The sequence below is a fragment of the Mustelus asterias genome, chromosome 7, assembly GCF_964213995.1.
Source record: "Mustelus asterias chromosome 7, sMusAst1.hap1.1, whole genome shotgun sequence".
Lineage (NCBI taxonomy): Eukaryota > Metazoa > Chordata > Chondrichthyes > Carcharhiniformes > Triakidae > Mustelus > Mustelus asterias.
This window is the reverse complement of record NC_135807.1, coordinates 84,223,967-84,249,041: the sequence shown is the minus strand read 5'-3', so window position 1 is coordinate 84,249,041 and position 25,075 is coordinate 84,223,967. Positions and strand designations below refer to the sequence as shown.

The window sequence follows — 25,075 nt, the reverse complement described above, 5'->3', positions numbered from 1 at the left end:
GTAATAAATCAATGACTTTATTCATACATTTTGATGTTTTCATCAAAACACCATACTATTCAGCCTCACTGGTACAATTACTAAAGTAAGAAGTCTCACAACACCAGGTTAAAGTCCAACAGGTTTATTTGGTAGCAAATACCATAAGCTTTCGGAGCGCTGCTCCTTCGTCAGATGGAGTGGAAATGTGCTCTCAAACAGTTTATTTGGGAACATGCATGTTTAGACACTATGCTTTTATTCGTTTTATAAAATGTGCTATAAACCAACCCAGTAAAAACTTTAAAAAATATATACATTTAATACATAATCTAGTTGAAAGTCAATTATGAATCAAATTTCTTAATTATATTTTTATTACTGTAAATTTAGACTAATTTTTAACCATCTCATTCTGTAATGAGGAAGTCTGCCCCCAAATACCTTATATTTTGCAAATAAATCAATGGTTATAGTATTTCAATTGTGAATGTCCCAATGTCTCTGAAAAAAATGAGAGCTTTCACATAACGGGAGAGGTGCCGGAGGATTGGAGGATTGCGGATGTGGTTCCTATTTTCAAGAAGGGGAATAGGGATAGCCCAGGAAATTACCGACCAGTGAGTCTAACCTCAGTGGTTGGAAAGCTGATGGAGAAGATCCTGAGGGACAAGATTTATGAGCATTTAGAGAGGTTTAGTATGCTCAAGAATACTCAGCATGGCTTTGTCACAGGCAGATCGTGCCTTACAAGCCTGGTGGAGTTCTTTGAAAATGTGACTAAACACATTGACGAAGGGAAAGCGGTGGATGTGGTTTATATGGATTTTAGCAAGGCGTTCGATAAGGTCCCCCATGCAAGGCTTCTCGAAAAAGAGAGAGGGCATGGGATCCAAGGGGATGCTGCCCTGTGGATCCAGAACTGGCTTGCCCAAAGGCTTGCTACCAAATAAACCTGTTGGACTTTAACCTGGTGTTGTGAGACTTCTTACTGTGTTTGCCCAAAGGAGGCAGAGTGTGTGTATAGATGGGTCTTTTTCTAATTGGAGGTCAGTCACCAGTGGTGTGCCCCAGGGATCTGTTCTGGGACCCTTGCTGTTTGTCATTTTCATAAATGACCTGGATGAGGAAGTGGAGGGATGGGTTGGTACGTTTGCTGACGACACGAAGGTTGGTGGGGTTGTGGATAGTCTGGAGGGATGTCAGAAGTTACAGAGGGACATAGATAGGATGCAAGACTGGGCGGAGAAGTGGCAGATGGACTTCAACCCAGATAAATGCGTAGTGGTCCATTTTGGCAGGTCGAATGGGATGAAGGAGTACAATATAAAGGGAAAGACTCTCAGTACGGTAGAGGATCAGAAGGACCTTGGGGGTCCAGGTCCATAGGACTCTAAAGTCGGCCCCGCAGGTGGAGGAGGTGGTTAAGAAGGCGTATGGTGTGCTGGCCTTTATCAATCGAGGGATTGAGTTTAGGAGTCCGGGGATAATGATGCAGCTATATAAGACCCTCGTCAGACCCCACTTGGAGTACTGTGCTCAGTTCTGGTCGCCTCATTACAGGAAGGATGTGGAAAAGATTGAAAGGGTGCAGAGGAGATTTACAAGGATGTTGCCTGGATTGAGTGGCATGCCATATGAGGATAGGCTGAGGGAGCTCAGTCTTTTCTCCTTGGAGAGACGTAGGATGAGAGGAGACCTAATAGAGGTGTATAAGATGTTGAGAGGCATAGATCGGGTGGACTCTCAGAGGCTTTTTCCCAGGGTGGAAATGGCTGCTACGAGAGGACACAGGTTTAAGGTGCTGGGGGGTAGGTACAGGGGAAATGTTAGGGGGAAGTTTTTCACACAGGGGGTGGTGGGCGAGTGGAATTGGCTGCCATCAGTGGTGGTGGAGGCAAACTCAATCGGGTCTTTTAAGAGACTCCTGGATGAGTACATGGGACTTAATAGGATGGAGGGTTATAGGTAGGCCTAAAAGGTAGGGATATGTTCGGCACAACTTGTGGGGCCGAAGGGCCTGTTTTGTGCTGTAGTTTTCTATGTTTCTATAACCAAGAAAGCTTTAGGTTTTCACTTGATAATCTTCCTACAGAAATGGCAGAGGGGTCAATAAACTGTTTGCTATAATATTTTCATAACAAAAAAAGTGCATTTCTGATTTCAGGAGGTTTACAGACCTCCTCAGTTTAAAAAAAAAACATCCACTTAAACATAGACTGAATGAAGCAGAAATGCTATGGGTTAATGTCAGACAGTGAATTCCCCCCAGCAAATCTCTTTCACAGAACAAGGATCTTCCTTTGCTGATCAGTCTCATACAGCCTTGATCTTATTATTTCCCTTAAAGCAAGAAGGGAAAATGCTATACCAGGGAAAGAGACGAAGGATTCTGTTGCCATTGTGTGAACCCACAGAAACATTATGCTGACAACACCCTATATCAGCCAGCCTGAAGGTTTATAGTACTACACAGAACTCTTATGAGCAGTTTTCTCTGAAACCAAACATGTAATTTAAACTGATCATATGGAGGAACTTAGGGACTTCTATATGATACATTCCCTCCCTCTAATGGCTTTGAACTGGCTTACGCATTCACCATCAGCAGCTGTTCAAAATGAAACAGTTATTTCAGTTGTATAAATAGTAAAATTAGAAAATATGGTATTTTTTGCCATAATAAATCTAGACAAAAGCTTGTTTAAAGGAGCCCAGTGTTGCAAAGATTTTCTAGCTTTTGAACTGATAAGATGACTGAGGACACCCCTGGCATGTGCAAGTTAAGCTAACTTGATACGGCAGCGGGTAATATATGAAGTTTGATGATACTTATAAGGATTCGTCTTTTTATGGAACTTACTGTTGATGCAAGAAAGAAAACAAGTACTGAGAAAAAGGTTAACAACAACAATAAGGGTAGTTTGCAAGTATCCTAATGCTCATTTTTCACTTCCAATTCCACTTGATTTGTACTTTCCTGAACATTTGTTTCAACACCTGCAGCCGTTTACAATAACCTGTTCACATCTGTGTACTCTTCCTCTTCTCCTACTCAGTCACCACCTATCTTCCCCTACCCCAAAACCATAGGACACTGAACAAATCAGTACTTATTCAACTATTTCATAAGAAAAGTGAAGGATGAGAAAAGGCCCAAAGTTCATTCCTAAATCACCCATTATACCTTCCAGCTGCATATCCACTACTTTCTGCTATTTTCTCTACTCTCCCATGATTTATGACCGAATACAACAGTTCTTTAAATTCACTTTTCACTATATTTAATGGTAGTACGTCGAGACATTCCTCGTACACATCTAAATTTCACACACCTGTGTTTTGTATGTTTTGTGTGACATGATCGATTAAAAAAATGAACAAAGAACAAAGAACAGTACAGCACAGGAAACAGGCCCTTCGGCCCTCCAAGCCTGTGCCGCTCCTTGGTCCAACTAGACCAATCGTTTGTATCCCTCCATTCCCAGGCTGCTCATGTGACTATCCAGGTAAGTCTTAAACAATGTCAGCGTGCCTGCCTCCACCACCCTACTTGGCAGCGCATTCCAGGCCCCCACCACCCTCTGTGTAAAAAACGTCCCTCTGATGTCTGAGTTATACTTCGCCCCTCTCAGCTTGAGCCCGTGACCCCTCGTGATCGTCACCTCCGACCTGGGAAAAAGCTTCCCACTGTTCACCCTATCTATACCCTTCATAATCTTGTATACCTCTATTAGATCTCCCCTCATTCTCCGTCTTTCCAAGGAGAACAACCCCAGTCTACCCAATCTCTCCTCATAGCTAAGACCCTCCATACCAGGCAACATCCTGGTAAACCTTCTCTGCACTCTCTCCAATGCCTCCACGTCCTTCTGGTAGTGCGGCGACCAGAACTGGACGCAGTACTCCAAATGCGGCCTAACCAGCGTTCTATACAGCTTCATCATCAGACTCCAGCTTTTATACTCTATACCCCGTCCTATAAAGGCAAGCATACCATATGCCTTCTTCACCACCTTCTCCACCTGTGTTGCCACCTTCAAGGATTTGTGGACTTGCACACCTAGGTCCCTCTGTGTTTCTATACTCCTGATGACTCTGCCATTTATTGTATAACTCCTCCCTACATTATTTCTTCCAAAATGCATCACTTCGCATTTATCCGGATTAAATTCCATCTGCCACCTCTCCGCCCAATTTTCCAGCCTATCTATATCCTGCTGTATTGCCCGACAATGCTCTTCGCTATCCGCAATTCCAGCCATCTTTGTGTCATCCGCAAACTTGCTGATTACACCAGTTACACCTTCTTCCAAATCATTTATATATATCACAAATAGCAGAGGTCCCAGTACAGAGCCCTGCGGAACACCACTGGTCACAGACCTCCAGCCGGAAAAAGACCCTTCGACCACTACCCTCTGTCTCCTATGGCCAAGCCAGTTCTCCACCCATCGAGCCACTTCTCCTTGTATCCCATGAGCCTTAACCTTCTTAACCAACCTGCCATTCGAGTCTAATTTGGTCATTGCATTATAGGAGACTCTGGAAAAGCATACATAATTGCTCTGGCTTTTTAACTTCAGCATTGCACTTGCTTCCTCACTGATCCATCAGATCATTCGCGCATTTAAACTGTTAAGTCCAGCTATCAATCCCAGGTCTCATTCTCAGACTGTGTTTATTTATTGAGTGGAATATGAAACAAAAGTGAAAGAATGTCATTGATAAGCATTGGCAGAAAATACTAAGGATGATCAGAAGAGGAGAAATTATTATAATGACTTTTGGTTGGGATGGGATGGAGTGGCATGCAAATGTATATTCAAATAGGCAGTAGATAAATATCCATTGGTGATGGAGAATATAATTTGAATTAAAGTTTTATGCAATTTTCAAGAACAGAGTGCATTTATCATATTTTTGATGCATGTGATCAAAGGAGTATGACATTTATATTATTAAATATATTCATTTCTTTGCCTTATTATATCGACCAAAAATCTCCTTTTGTTTAGATTTTCTGTCGTGCAATTTCTTACTGTTAGGAAAGTGAGGCAAATGTCATTGATATAACAGCAGTACAATCATTCTGGATTGGATGCCAGAAACTGCCTTCAAAGGTTGTGTGTCATATAGTTTCTGCAGTAATCTAGAAAAGGCGACCGTTAAACCTACTTCTATTGTTAGGCATCTTGTACTTTGTTCTTGTAAATTGCATGAATATTTAATTCAAATTATATTCTCCATCACCAATGGATATTTATCTCCTGCTTATTTGAATATACACCATTTGCATGCCATTCCATCCCAACCCGACCGAAAGTCACTATATTAATTTCTCTTCTTCTGGTCATCCTTAGTATTTTCTGTCAATGTTTATTGATGATAGTCTTTCACTTTTGTTTCAAATTTCACTTAAGGTTGCTTCTCTTTACTGAACATTTTGTATTTCCCGCCAATGCTTATCAACGATATTCTTTCACTTTTGTTTTAAACTCCATTTATTAAATAACTTATCAAATTAGAAAGATTTTTTCCCCGTCTTCTTCAATATTAACAAGTTCCTATCAATCTGCTACAAGGTCCAAGAACCTGAAGATTTACTATTCAAAGAAAATACTGCACACACAATATGAAACGCAAACTCTTCAGTAAACTTGCTCATGCATATATCAAACATTTAGGCAGTCGTACTTTAGGCTTCGTCTTATCTAAGCATTTCATTGAAACCTCTCAGCCAAAAATCATAGAATCATCATAGGAACCCTACAGTACAGAAAGAAGCCATTCGGCCCATCGAGTCTGCACCGACCACAATCCCACCCAGGCCCTACCCCCATATCCCTACATATTTTACCCACTAGTCCCTCTAACCTATGCATCTCAGGACACTAAGGGGCAATTTTGTAGCATGGCCAATCGACCTAACCCGCACATCTTTGGACTGTGGGAGGAAACTGGAGCACCCAGAGAAAACCCACGCAGACACGAGGAGAATGTGCAAACTCCACACAGACAGTGACCCAAGTCGGGAATCGAACCCAGGTCCCTGGAGCTGTGAGGCAGCAGTTCTAACCACTGTGCTACCATGCCGCCCGAAAGATTGAAATTATTAGATTGCTCACATTTTTCAGATCTGAAGCTGAAAGAGCAGAATACTACTATTAAAATAGAATTCCCAGCAATACTTGTACATGCTAGCAAGTAATTGAGCTGACCAGCAAATGTGAGGCTGACAGTTCAGGGCCATTGCGCATGCACAGAGTTCTGGAACTGCCAGACTATGACGTGAATAGGCCCACACCCCCCGAGCTTTTAATGATATTCATGATTGTGACCTCTGCATTGCACAGAGTATGGGAGATTAAAGTCTGAACTCCCATTTAAAAAAACAATCGTGATTTACACCAGTTTTCCCGCAAATTCAGCACTTAGAATTTTTTGGGAGAATCGCCCCCAATGTCTCCAAGCTTAAACATTTATCACCTTTTTCCCAGGAAAACATCTGGCCCCATTTAATATTCAACCACTAAACCATCCAGGCCTGCTATTGGGCAGATTTTAGAACAGGTCACATGTCCCTTTCATTTTGTCCTACATTAAAGACAGTCCCAGCATAGACCTCAGAACCACAACTAAACAAACACATTCTGAAAACTAGTTATGAAAAGGCAACTTGCATTAGTCATAAGGTGCCACAAAGATTACTTCGTAAGTAAGAGCTGATGGTGTAAGAGGTAACATATTGGCATGGATAGAGGATTGGTTAGCTAACATGACACAAGAGTAGCAATAAATGAATCATTTTCAGGTTGGCAAGCTATAACTAATGGAGTACCACAGAGATCAGTGGTGGGGCCTCAATTATTTACAATCAATGAATTGGATGAAGGGACCAAATGTATGATAGCTAAATTTGCTGATGGTACAGGGATAGATAGGAAAATAAGTTGCCAAGAGGACATATTCTATAAGGGATAGAGATAGATTAAGTTAATGGACAAAAAATCTGCAGATGAAGCATAATGTGGGAAAGTATAAACTTGTCCGCTTGGCAGGAAGAATAGAAAAGCTGTACATTATTTAAACAGAGAGACACAACAGAACTTAACAGTATAGAAGAATTGGGGTGTATTGGTACATGAATCACAAGATGCTAGTACGCAAGTACAATATGGAAGGCAAATGGAATGTTGGTATTTATTGCAAGGGGTATCAAGTATAAAATAAGGGAAATGTTGCTACATCTGTACAATGCCTTAGTGAGACTGCATCGCGAGTACTGTGTGCAGATCCGCTCAGAGAAGGTTTACATAGCTGATTCCTGGAATGAAGGGGTTAGCGCATGAGAAAATATTGAGCAGGTTGAGGTTTAGAAGAATGAAAGAGCATCTTATTAGGAGAGAACTTGACAGGATGGATGCCGAGATGTCTCCTCTTGTGGAGAGTCTAGAACTAGGGGACAAAGTTTAAACATTAGGGGTCTCTCATCCAAGACGAAGAGGAGAGTTTTATCTTTCGCAGATAAGTCTGTGGAATTCTCTTTCCCAGAGGACAGTGGAGTCTCGGTCATTGAACACATTCAAGACTGAGCTGGATAGATTTTTGATCAAAAAGAGAGTCGAGCTATGGAGGCCAGACAGAAAAGTAGAGTCGCGGCCACAATCAGATCAACCATCATCTCATTGAATGGTGGAGTAGGCTCGAGGGGCCAAGTGACCTACCTCTGCTCGAAATTCTTGTGTTCTTACAAGACTAAATGAAGATAAGAAATAGAGTAAACCATATGGCTCGCCAAACCTATTCTGCCACACAATATCATCACAGTTGATCGTAGGCTTCAACTACACTTTCCCGTCTGCTAGCCATGTCCCTTGATTCCAGAGACCAAAAAACAATTACGTAGCACAGGAGGCTGCTACTTGGCCATCCATGTTTGTTCTGCCTCCTTGATAAGTCATCCAATTAGTCCTATTTCCCTGTTCTTTCCTCACAGCCCTGCAAACCATCACTATTCCCTTCTCCACCGCATCAAATATTTATCCATTTCTTTTTATGGCTGAAAATTGTAAGTAAATCTGCTTCCATCACCCAGACAGTGCACCCCAAATCATAAAAACTCACCAGGGAATGTTTTTTCCCTCCTCTCTCCTCTTGTAAGTTAAACCTGCGTCCTCCCGCCACTAACTTATTCAAACAAAACTTTTCATCAGAATACTTATAGTGACATTGACTGGGGGTGGTGGCATAGTGGTAATGTCACTGGACTAGTAATCCAGAGGCCCAGGCAAATGCTTGTGCAAAAAATGAATTGGTCAGGATGAGGTAATGTAGACTTTTCCCTCGTCAGTTCTCTTACCACCTGCTGAAGACAGTCTAGCAGTTATGCTCTTTAAGACTTGGTTAGCTTGGTCAGTCATGTTGCTATCAAGCCACTCAGTGCCCATGCCACTGAATGGCTCGGTAGCCACTCAGGGGAGGGATCATAGATGCATCTGTCAATCACAGTATTGGTAGGAATGACCACAACACAGTCATTGTGGAGAGGAAGTCCCATCTTCATATTAAGGATACCCTTCATCGTGTTATATGGCACTACTACAGGGCTCAAAGGAATAGATTTCAAACAGATCAAGAACTCACGGCTGGCCAACCACGAGATGCTGTGTGCCATCAGCTTAATTGTGTACAACCACAATCTGCAACCACATGGGCTAACATATCCCCACTCTATGAGCAAGCTGGAGGATCAAACTGGTTCAATGAAGCGTTCAGCAGGACATTTCACGAGTGGCACGAGACATACCTAAAAAAGAGGAGGGGTGGTGATGGCCTAGTGTATTAACACTGGACCATTAATCCAGAAACTCAGCTCATGTTCTGGGTACAAACTAGGTTCAAATCCTGCCACGGCAGGATGGTAGAATTTGAGTTCAATAAAAAAAAAATCTGGAATTAATCTACTGATGACCATGAAACCATTGTCAATTGGTGGAAAAACCCATCTGATCCACTAATTTCCTTAAGGGGAGGAAATCTGCCATCCTTACCTGGTCTGGCCTACATGTGACTCCATAACACAGCAATGTGGTTGACTCTCAACTGTCCTTGGGCAACTAGGGATGGGCAATAAATGCTGGCCAGCCAGCGATGCCCATGTCCCAAAAATGACTTTTTTTAAAAAAGTGTCAACCTGGTGAAGCTACAACACAGGACTATTTGCACACTGTACAGTGGAAGGAGCATGCAAAAGACAGAGCAAAACAATCCCACAATCAAAGGATCAGTTCCAAACTCTGCAGTTGTGCTAAGTCCAGCCGTGAATGATGGTTGAAAATTAAACTGGAGAAGGAGGTTACAAATATTCCCATCCTTAATATAAAAAGCAAAATACTATGAATTATGGAAATCTGAAAACAGAAAACGCTGGAAAGACTCAGCAGGTCTGGCAGTATCTATGGAAACAGAAACAGAGTTAACATTTCAAGCTGAAGCTTTAAAGTCGTCATTTGGACACAAAATGTTAGCACTGCTGCTCCACAGCTCCAGGGACCTGGGTTCGATTCCCGGCTTGGGTCACTGTCTGTGTGGAGTTTGCACATTCTCCTCGTGTCTGCGTGGGTTTCCTCCGGGTGCTCCGGTTTCCTCCCACGGTCCAAAGATGTGCGGGTTAGGTTGATTGGCCATGCTAAAATTGCCCCTTAGGGTCCTGGGATGCGTAGATTAGAGGGATTAGCGGGTAAAATATGTAGGGATATGGGGGTAGGGCCTGGGTGGGATTGTGGTCGGTGCAGACTCGATGGGCCGAATGGCCTCTTTCTGTACTGTAGGGTTTTTATGCTTTCTATGATTTCTATTCCTCTCTCCACAGATCTGCCAAACCCACTGAGCTTTTTCAGCATTTTCCGCTTTTGTTCACCATCAATGACGAAAGAGTCCAACAATCAATGCAAAAGGCAACGCTGAAGTACTTGTAGCCATCTTTAGCTGGAAATGCCGAGTGGAGGATCCATTTTGGCCTCCTCCTGAGGTCCCTGGCATCATAGAAGCCCGTCTTCAGCCAATTCAATTCACTCCACATGATATCAACAAACAAAGCCCTGGATACTGCAAAGGTCATGGACCCTGACAACATTCCAGCAATAGTACTGAAGGCCTGTGCTCCAGAACTAGCCACGCTCCTAGCCAAGCTGTTTCAGTACAGCTACAATACTGTACTAGCATCTACCCGGCAATACTTTAAAAAAAGCCCAGGTATGCCCTGTCTACAAAAAGCAGGACAAATTCAACCTGGCGAATCATAACTCCATCAGTCCACTCTTGATCATCAGCCAACTCATGGAAAGTTTTGACAATGGTGCCATCAGGCAGCACTTACTCAGCAATAACATGCTTAGTTTGGGTCTTGCCAAGGCCAGTCAGCTCCTGACTTCATGAGAGCCTTGGTCTAAATGTGGACAAAAGAGCTAAATTGTGGAGGTGAGGCAAGAATGACTGCCCTTGACATCAAGGCAGCATTTAATCGAATGCAACATCAAGGATCCCCAGCAAAACTGAAGTCAATGGTAATGAGGGGGAAAACTCTCTGCTGGTTGGAGTCATACCTAGCACAAAGGAAGATGATTGTTTTTGTTGGTGGTCAATCATCTCAGTTCCAGTTCAGTTCTTTGGGGGTAGTGTCCCAGGCCCAACCATCTTCAGCTGTTTCATCAGTGATCCTCCTTGCAACATAAGGTCAAAAATGGGGATGTTTGCAGATGATTATACAACGTATGGCAGCATTTGCGACTCCTCAGTTACTGAAGAGTCCACATCCACTGGGAGCAAGACGTGGACAATATTCAGGCTTGGCCGTGGCAAGTAACATTTGCACCAGACAAGGACCATCTCCAACAAAAGAGAATCCAACCAGCACCCCTGGGCTTTCAATGGCATTACCACTGTTGAATCGCCCACTATCAACATCCTGATGGCTACCACTGACCAGAAGCTGAATTAACCAGCCATACAAATACTGCAGGTACAAGAACAGGTCAGAGGTTGAGAATTCTGTGGTAGTAACTCACCTCCTGACTCCACAATGCCTGACCACCATTTACAAGGCTCAAGCCAGGTGTGTGATGGAATACTCTGCACTTAGTTGGATGAATGCAGTTCCAACAGCACTCAAGCAGCTGAAGACCATTCAAAACAAAGCTGCCCACTTGACTGGTAAGCCAGCCACCACTTTCTCCAAATACTCATCAATACTCACTTCCTCCATCACCAGCACAGTATGGCAGCAATGTGTACCATTTATAAACTGCACTGCAGCAACTCCCCAAAGCTCCTTCGACAACGTCTTCCACCTAGCAGGCCAAGGGCAGCAGGTGCATAGGAACCCCAAGTTCCTCTCCAAGTCATCCACCACTCTGACTTGGAACTATACTGCGGCCGTTCCTTCAGTTGCTGGGTCAAAATCCTGGAACTCCCTTCCTAGCAGCACTGTGGGTGTTCCTAAAACACATGGACTACAGCAGTTCAATAAAGAAGTATACCACCACCTTCTCAAGGACAATAGAGATGGACAATAAATGCTGCCCTAACCTGCATTGCCCATATCCCAAAATATTACAAAATATGTAAAACTAAAATAATTTGAAAAAGAATTGACTAATTTTACATTCTACAAATTTCAAGTGCTATTTTGCTATTCTAGAAGGTGTGCAATTCAATCTAATTACACTGATATAGTACCAAGGATGAGAGTTGAAGATAAAAATATTAGAAAATTGAAACACGAAAAATATCACATACACAATACTTCTGACCTGGAAATGCTAATATTTCTAGACCACTTCAAATGAGTGCAATTATTACACTTTAAGTGGGGTAGAAACAATTTCCCTTTGCTTAACTTTCATTACTGTCAAGATTGTGGACCAAAGCATTCGTAGAAAATCACTACAGTGACCTCAGCATTTCAATATTTCAACATTCAATGTAGTTAGTGCTTATAATACAGGATAAAGTCCATATTAACAGCAGAACATGAATATTCTTGAAAAGAGAGGCATGTCGCTGAAGCTTTTCATCTTGCAGACAAACACAAGAATGCTAAATTTCAAACAATCACAATAATTTTATCAACAGGAAAAAGGGGTTATACTTGGTTGGCAAATCAGCTCTGATTGGCCAAAGCAGTGTCATGGAAATAGCAACAGAAAACTATATCCCCTATGCTCCTGGGTAATTGAAAAAAGGGGAAAGGCTTGAACATATTCCTTTTATTTGCAGAATCCAGGTCTCTGCGTATGCGAATGCTGCAACAATGAGCCTTGTTACAAATTCAACTGATCATAAATTATTAACGCTCTCAGAGCTGCTCAGCAAATGCTGCCCAATTGTGGAATCACATGCAATAGCAGACATTTTGTTTTGGGCAAACAAAAGGAAAATGTTTAAGCCTTGTGCCTTTTTTGAATTGAGCTTAGGGAATCTAGAGTTCCTTGCTGATTTCTTCTGGATAACGCTTCATCCAGAGTTACCTTGTCAACTGATCACTGAGATTGTTTGAACTTGGCATTCTTGCAGTTGTCATGATGAGTGCAAGACAAAAAGCTTTGGCAGCCTCTCCCTCTTTTCAGCAAAATTGAAGTTCTGTACTACCAAGCAGAACGTGACCTTAATGGATTTTGTTTTTACTAATTCCTTCATGGAATGTGGGCGTTGGTGTCTCGGCCAACATTTATTGGCCATCATTAATTGCCATTAAGGCGGTGGCAGCTGTGAGCCGCCTTCTTGGACCGCTGCAGTCCATGTGGTGTAAGTACACCTTTGCTGCTGTTAGGAAAGAAGTTCTAGGATTTTGACCCAGCAACAATGGAGGAATGGCAATATAGTTTCAATTCAGGATGTTATGTGGCTTGTAGAGAAGCTTGAAGGTGATGGTGTCTCCATGTATCTGCTACCCTTGTCCTTTTAGATGAAAGAGGTAGAGACCTTTGCTCAACTTCCATTACTGTCACGATTGTGGACCAATGTAAGGTTTGAAAGGTGCAGTCGAAGGAACTTTGATGAATGCTGCAGTACACCTTATATACGGTATACACTGCTGCCATTATGTGTCAGTGGTGGAAGGAGTGAATGTTTAAGATGGCGAATGAGCAGTTTTATTCTCAATAGTGTCAAGCTTCTCGAATGTTGCTGGGGCCACACTCATCCAGGAGAGTGGAGAGGATTCCACCACACTCCTGACTTATACCTCACAGATGGTGGACAGGCTTAAAAGAGTCAGGAACTGAATTCCTCGCCACAGAACATCCAGCCTCTGACCTGCTCTTATAGCCAGTCTTTATATGGCTTGTCCAGTTGGGTTTCTGGTCAATGGTAACTCACAGGATGCTAATAGTAGGGGATTCACTGATGGTAATGCCATTGCACATCAAGGGAAGGTAGTTAGATTCTCCCTTGTTCGAAATGGTCACTGGCTGGCAATTTGGTAGCATAAATGTTACTTGCCACTTAGCCCAAGCCTGGTTCTCCTGGTCTTGTTGCATATGGACACAACAGTTTCAATATCCGAAGATTATGTACACGCGAAGTAAAGAACTGCAGAGAAGGGAGGTTAGAAAATGTTTCAAAGGGAAGTATTGCTTAATCGATAAGAGAAATTCCACCAAAAGGCATAACATTTGCTCTGGTGCCCCTTTCATGAGTGGTTCAAACTGCTTCATAGAACAAATTAGTCTTTTAAAATGCAGACATTGTTATGTAGGCAAACAAACATAATTATACGTAATTCAAGCCTGACTGTTAAAAAAAAACAAAAGTCAAGAAAGAGTAAAAACGGAGGTTGTTCACGGCATTCACCATAAAGAAAGATATGTTTTAAATATACCTCATGCACAAGGAAATTCACAAATCCTATTTACTAGGTTCAAGACTTGCAAACAAATCTATGACAACCATTAAAAATCTAATCGCTACTATTCCATATAGGTGAAAGCTAAAGTATATGCCACCCATTCCAAATGCTGCCTCACAATACGTAGTTGGGAATTATGAGCGACATGTTGGAAGCTCTGGGTAGAAGGAGTGAGGATTGAACTGGGGCAGATGGGTGTACTTCCTAAATTAAGCTACAGAATCATCCCAATCAAAGATCTATACAAAATCTCAAATTTCAACCCCAAGGTAACTCAGTTCTAGCTCCACACAGTATATACAGAACCTTATTCTTGCAATTATTAAAAATACAGTGAAATCTGTACAAATAAACATTGAAAACAGGGAGATTCCCAAGTGAGGGCAAATTTCAAAAAAAGGATCACTGCCAAAGGTACAACCAAGGTTGGGATATTTGACTTATTCAGTTTACTGTCCACTGACCGGTTTGAAAATAAAGCCACCAAAAATAGCTAAAATTTTATTTACCTACCTTGGGCTTCAGAGGTTTTATGATGGGAATATCAGTTCCTTCAGCTCTCTGTCTACTGGAGTCAAAGGTTTTTCTTTTCTTGCTAACACTTTTGTGGCAGATGGGCTCATGCTTTAACTGCAAAAATATATAAAATACAATCTCAAAGTTGTGTTGGAATGCAGAGCAGTATCTGCTTTGAAATTACAATTCAATTACAAAAAAAAAATTACATTTCATTGATGCAAACAATTCAGGTTCGGAAATTCTTTACTGTTGGAAAATCTGATGGGGAGTGTCACTCACCCATGGAATACAGAAAATCCCAGTAGTTTCCATCATCAGATTTCTGCATTTGCTGACTTACTCCCATTATTGCATTCATGCATAAAATCTCATCAATAGCAGTTATCTTTCGATTGTCTATGATGTTAAATTTTTGTTGGATCCCAAACAATGATGAGACAGAGTACAGAAAAGAGATAGAAAATCTGGTGAAATAGTGCGATAATAATAATCTCTTGCTCAATGTCAGCAAAATGAAGGAGATAGTCATCGACTTCAGGATGCATAGTGGAGGACATGCCCGTCTACATCAATAGGGATGAAGTGGAAATGATCGAGAACTTCAAGTTTCTAGGTGTCTGGATCACCAACAACTTGGTCTGGTCCCTCCAAGCCGATGCTTTTGTTAAGAAAGCTCACTAATGCCTTTACTTTCTTAGGAAGGTAAGGAAATTTGGCATGTCCACTACGAGTTTCACCAGAGATGCACTACAGAAAGCATCACAACTTGGTATGGCTTCTGCTCTGTCCAAGACCGCACAAAACTACAAAGGGATGTGAATGCACCCAGTCCATCATGCAAACCAGCCTCCCATCCACTGACTCAGTCTACACTTCCCGCTGCCTTGGGAAAGCAGCCAGCACAATCAAGGACCCCACGCACCCCGGGCATACTTTCTTTCACCTTCTGAGATCAGGTACCAACCAATTCAAGAACAGTTTCTTCCCTGCTGCCATCAGGCTTTTGAATGGACATACCTTATATTAAGTTGATCTTTCTCGACACCCTAGCTATGATTGTAACACTTAATTCTGCACCCTCTTCTTCCCTTCTCCTCTATGCACTCTATGAATGGAATGCTTTGTCTGTATAGCGTGCAAGAAATAATACTTTTCACTGTATACCAATACATGTGACGATAATAAATCAAATAAAATCAAATCAAATCAAATGATGAACCAAACTTCGAGTACTGCTGAAAAAAGAGAGACATACTGTTGAAGCTTTTCATCTTATACGCATCAGGACAGACACAAGAATGCCAAATTTCAAAGGGAGCAACATTCATACAACATGAAAAAAGATTGCGGATTGGTTGGCAGATTGGTTGAGGCGTTGCCATGAAAAGAATACCGGGGAACTACTGTTACCTATGCTTTTGCTCAATTCAAAAGCAGCACAATCTTTTTAAAATTAAACAAAAGCAGGGGGAGCAATAGCTCCCTGTTTTCTCCATGAAAACACCTCGACCAATCAGGGCCAATATGCCAACCAATCAGCATTTTTTACTCAAGCAGGATAATTTGTAGTTTTCTTTGCAGTTTGCCATCTTTATCCTGATGAAAGATGCATCTTTTTTTTCAGCAATACTCAAGTTCTGTACTAAGTGACTGGAAACAAAACTACTCTAAAATAATTCAATTTCTAGGTAGAGAGAAAGGAACAAAACTACAAATTCTGGAAATCCAAATAACAGAAAATGGTGGAAATGCACAACAAACCAGTCAGTATCTCTGAACAAACAAGACTAATAAGAGGTAATCACCTAAGTGTTAAGATATACAACTTTTCGTTTGACAGATATCTTCATATTTTGAGCAATTTGTTTTTATTTTAGTTTCTGGATACATTAAATACATGTTGACTGATCAGAATATAGCACTTGTTAAGTTCACTGGCAGGAATCTCTAAATCATCAGATTTATTTTTGCTGGGTTTGAGTATTGATGATGAAGAACGGTGGTGTTAATAATGGAGCTGATTTCTTATTTTTATTTCAGACTGAGCATCAAGCATGGACAAAAATAGAACAAAAGTTTTATTCAGTAACATGCGTAACCTCGGAAGATGCAGTGTGAATTTTTCCAGATATTTACATCAAACATTCTTATGCCTTCTCAATGAAAATAGTAATTCAGCATTAAACTGAACTGAACAAAGGATAGGTTTGAGATATGGATCCATCTGCACTTGGGTTGGATTGTTTCTGCCCAAATGCATTTCTGCAGGACAGCCTACAGAATCCAGCCCAGTAGCCTGGGCTGAAGTCAATCCAAGTTGCTAGAGGTGATGGGTGGGCACTTTCTCAGATCAGACTGTCCAAGTAGTCGACAGCTGCAAAACTGCTGTCTCTGATTAATATGGGGCTTTGGAGAGTAAAACCTTTAGAGATCCAAATGTTTAAAAAATGCTAGACATTTTATTTTCAGGTTCATTGTTACTATACTGACAACATTTTATAGCTGAATATTTATTATTTATTAGTCACATGTAAGGCTCACATTGACACTGCAATGAAGAAGGGCGGCACGGTAGCACAGTGGTTAGCATTGCTGCTTCACAGCTCCAGGGTCCCAGGTTCGATTCCCGGCTCGGGTCACTGTCTGTGTGGAGTTTGCACATTCTCCTCGTGTCTGCGTGGGTTTCCTCCGGGTGCTCCGGTTTCCTCCCACAGTCCAAAGATATGCGAGTTAGGTTGATTGGCCAGGTTAAAAAAAACAATTGCCCCATAGAATCCTGAGATACGTAGGTTACAGGGCTTAGCGGGTAAATATGTGGGGGGAAGGCCTGGGTGGGATTGTGGTCGGTGCAGACTCGATGGGCCGAATGGCCTCCTTCTGCACTGTAGGGTTTCTATGATTCTATGATGAAGTTACTGTGAAATTCCCCTAGTTGCTCCGGTCTGGTACCTGTTTGGGTCAATGCACCTAACTAACACGTCTTACAGAATATGGGAGGAAACTGGAGCACCCAGAGGAAACCTATGCAGACATGGAGAGAATGTGCAAACTCCACACAGACAGTGACCCAAACCAGGAATTGAACCCGGGTCCTTAGCGCTGTGGGGCAGCAGTGCTAACCACTGTTAGCTACAGTTTTGATTTAATTTATTGTCACATGTATTAGCATACAGTGAAAAGTATTGTTTCTTGTGCACTATACAGACAAAGCATACCGTTCATAGAGAAGGAAACGAGAGAATGCAGAATGTAGTGTTATAGTCATAGCTAGGGTGTAGAGAAAGATCAACTTAATGCAAGGTAGGTCCATTCAAAAATCTGACAGCAGCAGGGAAGAAGCTGTTCTTGAGTCGGTTGGTACGTGACCTCAGACTTCTGTATCTTTTTCCCGACGGAAGAAGGTGGAAGAGAGAATGTCCGGGGTGCGTGGGGTCCTTAATTATGCTGGCTGCTTTGCTGAGGCAGCGGGAAATGTATACAGAGTCAATGGATGGGAGGCTGGTTTGCGTGATGGATTGGGCTACATTTACAACCTTTTGTAGTTCCTTGCAGTCTTGGGCAGAGCAGGAGCCATACCAAGCTGTGATACAACCAGAAAGAATGCTTTCTATGGTGCATCTGTAAAAGTTAGAGAGAGTCGTAGTGGACATGCCAAATTTCCTTAGTCTTCTGAGAAAGTAGAGGCATTGGTGTGCTTTCTTAACTATAGTGTCGGCACGGGGGACCAGGACAGGTTGTTGGTGATCTGGACACCTAAAAACCTGAAGCTCTCAACCCTTTCCACTTCGTCCCCATTGATGTAGACAGGGGCATGTTCTCCTTTACGCTTCCTGAAGTCGATGACAATCTCCTTTGTTTTGCTGACATTGAGGGAGAGATTATTGTTCCCGCATCAATTCACCAGATTCTCTATCTCATTCCTGTACTCTTTCTCGTCATTGTTTGAGATCCGACCCACTACGGTCTCACCCATAATAATGCAGTTGCTCCCACATTGCATTCTTGGCTTGGTATTCAAAAAAAATACTAATTCAAATTTGTATCCTAAATTAGGCTGAGAGAGAAAAAAAAGAGCTCAACAATATATACACACACATCAGGATAGACAGTGGCTGAAATAGCTAAATGAGGGACATGCAGAACATGCAGTACATGTAGTATTATTTAGTTGTCACAGCCTCCAAAATTATTTCAGCATGATACTAATTCAAACTGCGAGCTTGTCTGAAGCCAGGACCAGGGAAGTGCTGCCAAAGTTGAATTTGAAGCAGATCATTGCAATTTATGTCAGCATATTACAGATTATCTCAGTACTTTTTTCTTTCATTTAATTCCCCCCAAAAACAGAAGATTTTGGTATTAGAGGCATTTCCTATTGGAAGATTCTTTCAATATTGAAGGATAATGCAGTTATATAATTGAACATAATTTGATTGCATGAATTTTTATACTCAATTGTTTTCTAATCGAGCAATTTCAAGTTTTATTTAAATATAAAACTTCAACCTGTTGAAAATATTTTCCCCAGAATAGCTTTAAATTGTGCATCATGTGGTTCTGCTCCAGTTCAAGATTTGTTTTATAGTGCTGCTGTGAGGCACCTTGGGATGTTTCATTAACGTTAAAGGCACTAAAAATAAGTTGTTGTTGAATGTCCCTTCTATTAATGGTGACATCCATTTCTTAGTCCTGAATAAAACAATACAACTCGATCATTTCTAGGCAATATAACAATGGTTGTGGTATGGAAAGGAGAGAAAATTCATTTGATACCATTCACTTACCCGCACTGCTGGCAAAAACGTTCTTCCACAAATTCGGCAAGGTGCAAGATTACCTTCGGCTGCTACACCTTCATGAACAGAATACCAACATCTAAATACATATAAAGACTACTCATTTACAGACTTACACTATTGATTCAGCCATTAGCCCTCAAAATATTGGATAGCTCTTGTCCTCCAAAAAACATAAACATGGATGTCTGTGATTTGCAAGATATCAAATACCAGCTTAAAAATTTGTGAAATTATATTTAAAGTAGAACGCCTGGTGAATCATAAAGCAACATTGTTTACCAAGAGATTTACAATTAAAGTGAACATAATGAAGGAACTAGAGATTGCTGTCTGTACTTTAACAACAAATCTGTTTGTGGTCAATGGCAGTGCCATTATGTGGTATCCAATCCACCTTCATTGGGCGGATTTTCCATGCAGCTCCGTAGCATGTTTCCCGTTGTACGCACTCCCTGCTGCTAGGGAACCCCTGCCAAGAGTTCAGCATTAGCAGGGCCAGCAGAAACACTGGCAAGAACAGCCAGAAAATTCCAGCCATTGTGTTTTACTTTACATTTGTGAAGTATTATTTTGACCACCTGCTTGTGGGATTTCCTAAGCAGTTCATGTTGAACTGGACAAGCAATTTCCAATTCTTTACCAGCACAATATATACATGCTTACTTATGTTAATGCATCTTGCTACAGAACAGCACAAAGTCCTACGTGTTTTACGAGCACTTAATTATCATAATTCGCAATCTTTATGTGGTATTTTAAAATTGCCAGTGAATCCTTGAAGCAATGATTTGCGATACTTCCAGCACCATTGCATGATAGAAATTCCATGTTCATTTTTCAACTTTTATCTTAATCCCTTGTGTATGTCCCAATGTTTATTTTGCTTTCTGTGAAGTTATTAAAAAAGCAAATTGTAATTCATGCATTTTGATTCATGGTTTGCTATCTGGGGCAATTCTTCAGTGTGAGTGGCTACTCAACCTGCTTGATAACATCACTGTTGCTATATGCCACATATACAAATGGCACTAGATTGAAGGTCATGTCTGAATATGGGAAATTGATGTTCTAAGCCCACTTACGTCTTTGTCAGCTTTTTTAAAGTTTAGCAGCAAAGGCTGCTGATTTTTGGCTGACTGCTAAATTCAGACCATTGATTTTGAGACAAAGTGAGACACTTTGTAAACAAGTATTCCCAGATTGCAGTTTTGAGAAATATTCATTTTGGGATGTTTTCTCACCATTAATACTGAATAGCCAGAAAATCTCTTCCTCTGTAACTAAAACAAAATACAGCTCTTCAAACTAACTCTAATCTTCCAACATATGGTTTTCCCCAATATTTTTGAAGTACATTGATGATAGTTGGTATCTGTTTTTCTTCAATTTAATTCCTGTAGCTGAGTATTATATAATTAGTTGATCCATCAAGGAGGTTGGCTCTAATAGGCCAGTTGTGTTGCACGTTTGACATTAAAATGGGGTTTAGTTGTGGAGCAAAACAAAATGTGCCCTATGACAACTGGCAAGCCACCACCTGTTTAGAACATAGAACATTACAGCGCAGTGCAGGCCCTTCAGCCCTCGATGCTGCGTCGACCAGTGGTACCAATCTAAAGCCCCTCTAATCTACACTATTCCAATATCATCCATATGTTTATCCAATAACCACTTGAACGCTCTCAACGTTGACGAGTCCACCACTGCTGCAGGTAGGGCATTCCACACCCTTACTACTCTGAGTAAAGAACCTACCTCTAACATCTGTCCCATATCTCTCACCCCTCAATTTAAAGCTATGTCCCCTCGTGCTAGTCAACACCATCCGAGGAAAAAGGCTCTCACTATCCACCCTTTCTAATCCTCTGATCATCTTGTAAGCTTCTATTAAGTCACCTCTTAACCTTCTTCTCTCTAACAAAAACAACCTCAAGCCCCTCAGCCTCTCCTCACAAGACCTTCCCACCATACCAGGCAACATCCTGGTAAATCTCCTCTGCACCCTTTCCAACACTTCCACATCTTTCCTATAATACGGCGACCAGAACTGTACGCAATACTCCAAATGCGGCCGCACCAGAGTTTTGTACAGTTGCAGCATGACCTCCTGGCTCCGAAACTCAATCCCTCTACCAATAAAAGCTAACACACCGTACGCCTTCTTAACAACCCTATCAAACTGGGTGCCAACTTTCAGGGATCTATGCACATGGACACCCAGATCCCTCTGTTCATCCACACTACCAAGTATCTTACCATTAGCCCAGTACTCTGTATTCCTGTTACTCCTTCCAAAGTGAATCATCTCACACTTTTCCGCATTAAACTCCATTTGCCACCTCTCAGCCCAGCTCTGCAGCTTATCTATGTCCCTCTGTAACCTGCCACTTCCCTCCGCACTGTCTACAACTCCACCGACTTGTGTCATCCGCAAATTTACTAATCCATCCTTCCACGCCCTCATCCAAGTCATTAATAAAAATGACAAACAGCAGTGGCCCCAAAACAGATCCTTGCGGTACACCACTAGTAACTGAACTCCAGGATGAATATTTCCCATCAACCACCACCCTTTGTTTTCTTACAGCTAGCCAATTCCTGATCCAAACCACTAAATCACCCTCAATCCCATGTGTCCGTATTTTCTGCAAAAGCTTACCATGGGATACCTTATCAAACGCTTTGCTGAAATCCATATACACCACATCAACCGCTTTACCCTCATCCACCTCTTTGGTCACCTTCTCAAAGAACTCAATAAGGTTTGTGAGGCACGACCTACCCTTCACAAAACCGTGCTGACTATCCCGAATCAAATTATTCCTTTCTAGGTGATTATAAATCCTATCTCTTATAATCCTTTCCAATGCTTTGCGCACAACAGAAGTAAGGCTCACCGGTCTATAATTACCAGGGTTGTTCCTACTCTCCTTCTTGAACAAGGGGACAACATTTGCTATCCTCCAGTCTTCTGGCACTGTTCCTGTAGACAATGACGACACAAAGACCAAAGCCAAAGGCTCTGCAATCTGCTCTCTAGCCTCCCAGAGAATCCTAGGATAAATCCCATCCGGCCCAGGGGACTTATCTATTTTTACCCTTTCCAGAATTGCTAACACCTCCTCCTTATGAACATCAATACCATCCAGTCCAACAGCCTGAATCTCAGTACTCCCCTCAACAACACTGTCCCTCTCCAGTGTGAATACCTATGAAAAATATTCATTTAGTGCCTCTCCTATCTCTTCAGACTCCACGCACAACTTCCCACTACTGTCCTTGACAGGCCCTAATCTTACCCTAGTCTTACCCTAGTCATTCCTTTACTCCTGACATACCTATAGAAAGCTTTAGGGTTTTCCTTGATCCTACCTGTCAAAGACTTCTCATGTCCCCTCCTGGCTCTTCTTAACTCTTTCTTTAGGTCCTTCCTGGCTAACTTGTAACTCTCAAGCGCCCTAACTGAGCCTTCACGTCTCATCTTAACATAAGTCTCCTTCTTCCTCTTCACAAGAGATTCAACCTCCTTAGTAAACCACGGCTCCCTCACACGTCTGCTTCCTCCCTGCCTGACAGGTACATATTTATCAAGGACGCGTAGTTGCTGTTCTTTGAACAAGTTCCACATTACAATTGTGCCCATCCCCTGTAGTTTCCTTCCCCAACCTATGCCAGCTAAATCTTGCCTAATCGCATCATAATTTCCTTTCCCCCAGCTATAACTCTTGCCCTTTGTTATACACCTATCCTTTTCCATCGCTAAAGTAAACGTAATCGAATTGTGGTCACTGTCACCAAAGTGCTCACCTACCTCCAAATCTAACACCTGGCCTGGTTCATTACCCAGTACCAAATCCAATGTGGCCTCGTCTCTTGTTGGTCTATCTACATACTGCGTCAGGAAGCCTTCCTGCGCACACTGGACAAAAACCGAACCCTCTAAAGTACTCGAACTATAGCTTTTCCAGTCAATGTTTGTAAAGTTTAGGATTTAACCTTCAGTAGCTGTAATACAACAGTAGCATAATAGTAACCAATACAAATCCAAAATTTTAACATCCACAAAGTCAGCTAAATGATATTTTAAAATTAAAAGCTAACAAGACAATCAGCCCTTTTTTAACGTTAAGGTGTCACCAATTTTCAGACAAAATAAGCAGGACAATGCGCATGTAGTGAGGTGTGCGAGGGGAGATTGGTTTCCTGAATTGAGAACTGTGCAGAGAAGGCAGTATGGCAGTTTATTGCTAACTCACATCACCCAAAAATAAATCAGTATGCTATAATGCCAGTTTAACTATCAGATAATTATAGATAAATAACAAAAGGTATACTACTTAAAAATAACCCATCTGAGATGGAGAGAAAAAAATAGCGCTAAAGGCTAATATTTTGTTGATTTATGTATACAGACACAATGAACTAAATTTTAACCCCTTCTACTGATCTGGTAGGAAAGGTTAGGTGAAGGATTAAACAATTAATTGGAAATGGTGATTCTCCTTCCAACTGCCACAATATTAATGACAGTATCAGGGGGTTAACAAGTCTCTTGCTGCAAAAGGAGAAAGGCTCATTAATATTTGTAAATCAGGGTTCTGATGCAATTTGGGCATAATGCAAGTTTTAATCAGTGCATGTAGGTTTCACACACACACTGACAAAACCTGGCAGGACTTTGTCCTGACTCATCAATATAATGAATGTAATGGGACCAGGATGTGAATAAAGCCACAACATGTATAGGTACTTCTTCATTTCATTGCCAGCTATGATTCAGTGCAAATGTGGCCATCAGGGCAACCACCAGCCAACTGCCTGCCTTTTTAATCACAAAGGCTTCCAATCCAACACACAGACAATCACAAAAACAGGCTCATTATTAAGTGCCATGTTTTTATTTTCTCAAATTTGGACAAACAGCAACACATATGCATAAATATACACACAAACAAACGCTGTAACAGTATTAATTATCACATTACATTCATCATTGGTGGAATAACCAATGGGAAGGAAAGCTTTTAAAACAAAAGTAGTTCAGTTAACTAAACTTATTTAGTGGAATTGGACGATAATAGAATTGGATATGTTTAAGCCTTACTTAGCTGCTCGCACCATTTAAAGTGTTTTTATAAAGCGAATACCAAATCAAGTGGTCCATATAAGACTCATTAAATGAATCGGTGCAGGGCGGAGAAGAACGGTTGCGGAGACAGAGGCAGGAAGGACATCGCCGCAGTTAAGGACTTGACTCCAAGCAATTATTTCAAAAATGGAATTCACGCTTGTATCGTTTTTAATGTTCAACGCGTTAACGTTTTCATATGGGAGAAGAATAAAACTCCAGCAGCATTCGGCATACAGGGGAATCATTGTCAAACATGAAAGAGACAGATGATGAGCCTGGACTGCCGGCCTTCGCATCCCCCTGCAGCTGGGGAGATGCGGACTCGCCCTTTACAGGGTCATTGCGGCGGGTGAAGTCCAGAGGCTGCCGGCCCCGGTGCCACAGGACAAGGGGGATTTACGGGGAACTCCCCGCTCGCTCATTCACTCACCTCCCACCACCGGCACCGCCTCCATCTTCGTCTCATTAGCAACGCAAACTGGTCGGCACACAGAAACATCAGTCAGTCTGATTGGCTGATAGCTCAACCCCGCCCCGTCCTCGCCTCAGGCCAGTGTTCACACAGGGGCCTTTCTGTTAAAGATCATTCTGTTTCCAATAGATTTTTACAGATACACCTATTATATACTTGTTATACAAGCTATAGAATTGTTATATATTTATGTGTCTGTTATTTAATTCTAATAGTTTATTTTCATAATTGCATAACATATAATTATATATTTAATTATAATAATT

General features: G+C 41.6%; 1 protein-coding gene across 2 annotated transcripts in view; it reads right to left on the bottom strand.

Moving 5' to 3' along the window:
• Positions 1-24,822, bottom strand: part of zc2hc1a (zinc finger, C2HC-type containing 1A) — an 87,239-nt gene extending 62,417 nt beyond the window's left edge. For both annotated transcript variants that reach the window (XM_078216352.1, XM_078216353.1), the window contains exons 1-3: positions 24,768-24,822; positions 19,192-19,259; positions 14,402-14,518 (exon numbers count right to left, since the gene is read on the bottom strand). In XM_078216352.1, the coding sequence (XP_078072478.1) occupies positions 14,402-14,518; positions 19,192-19,259; positions 24,768-24,792 (210 nt within the window). In that variant the 5' untranslated portion in view covers positions 24,793-24,822. The remainder of the gene's footprint in view (positions 1-14,401; positions 14,519-19,191; positions 19,260-24,767) is intronic.
• Between the last annotated feature and the right edge of the window lie 253 nt (positions 24,823-25,075).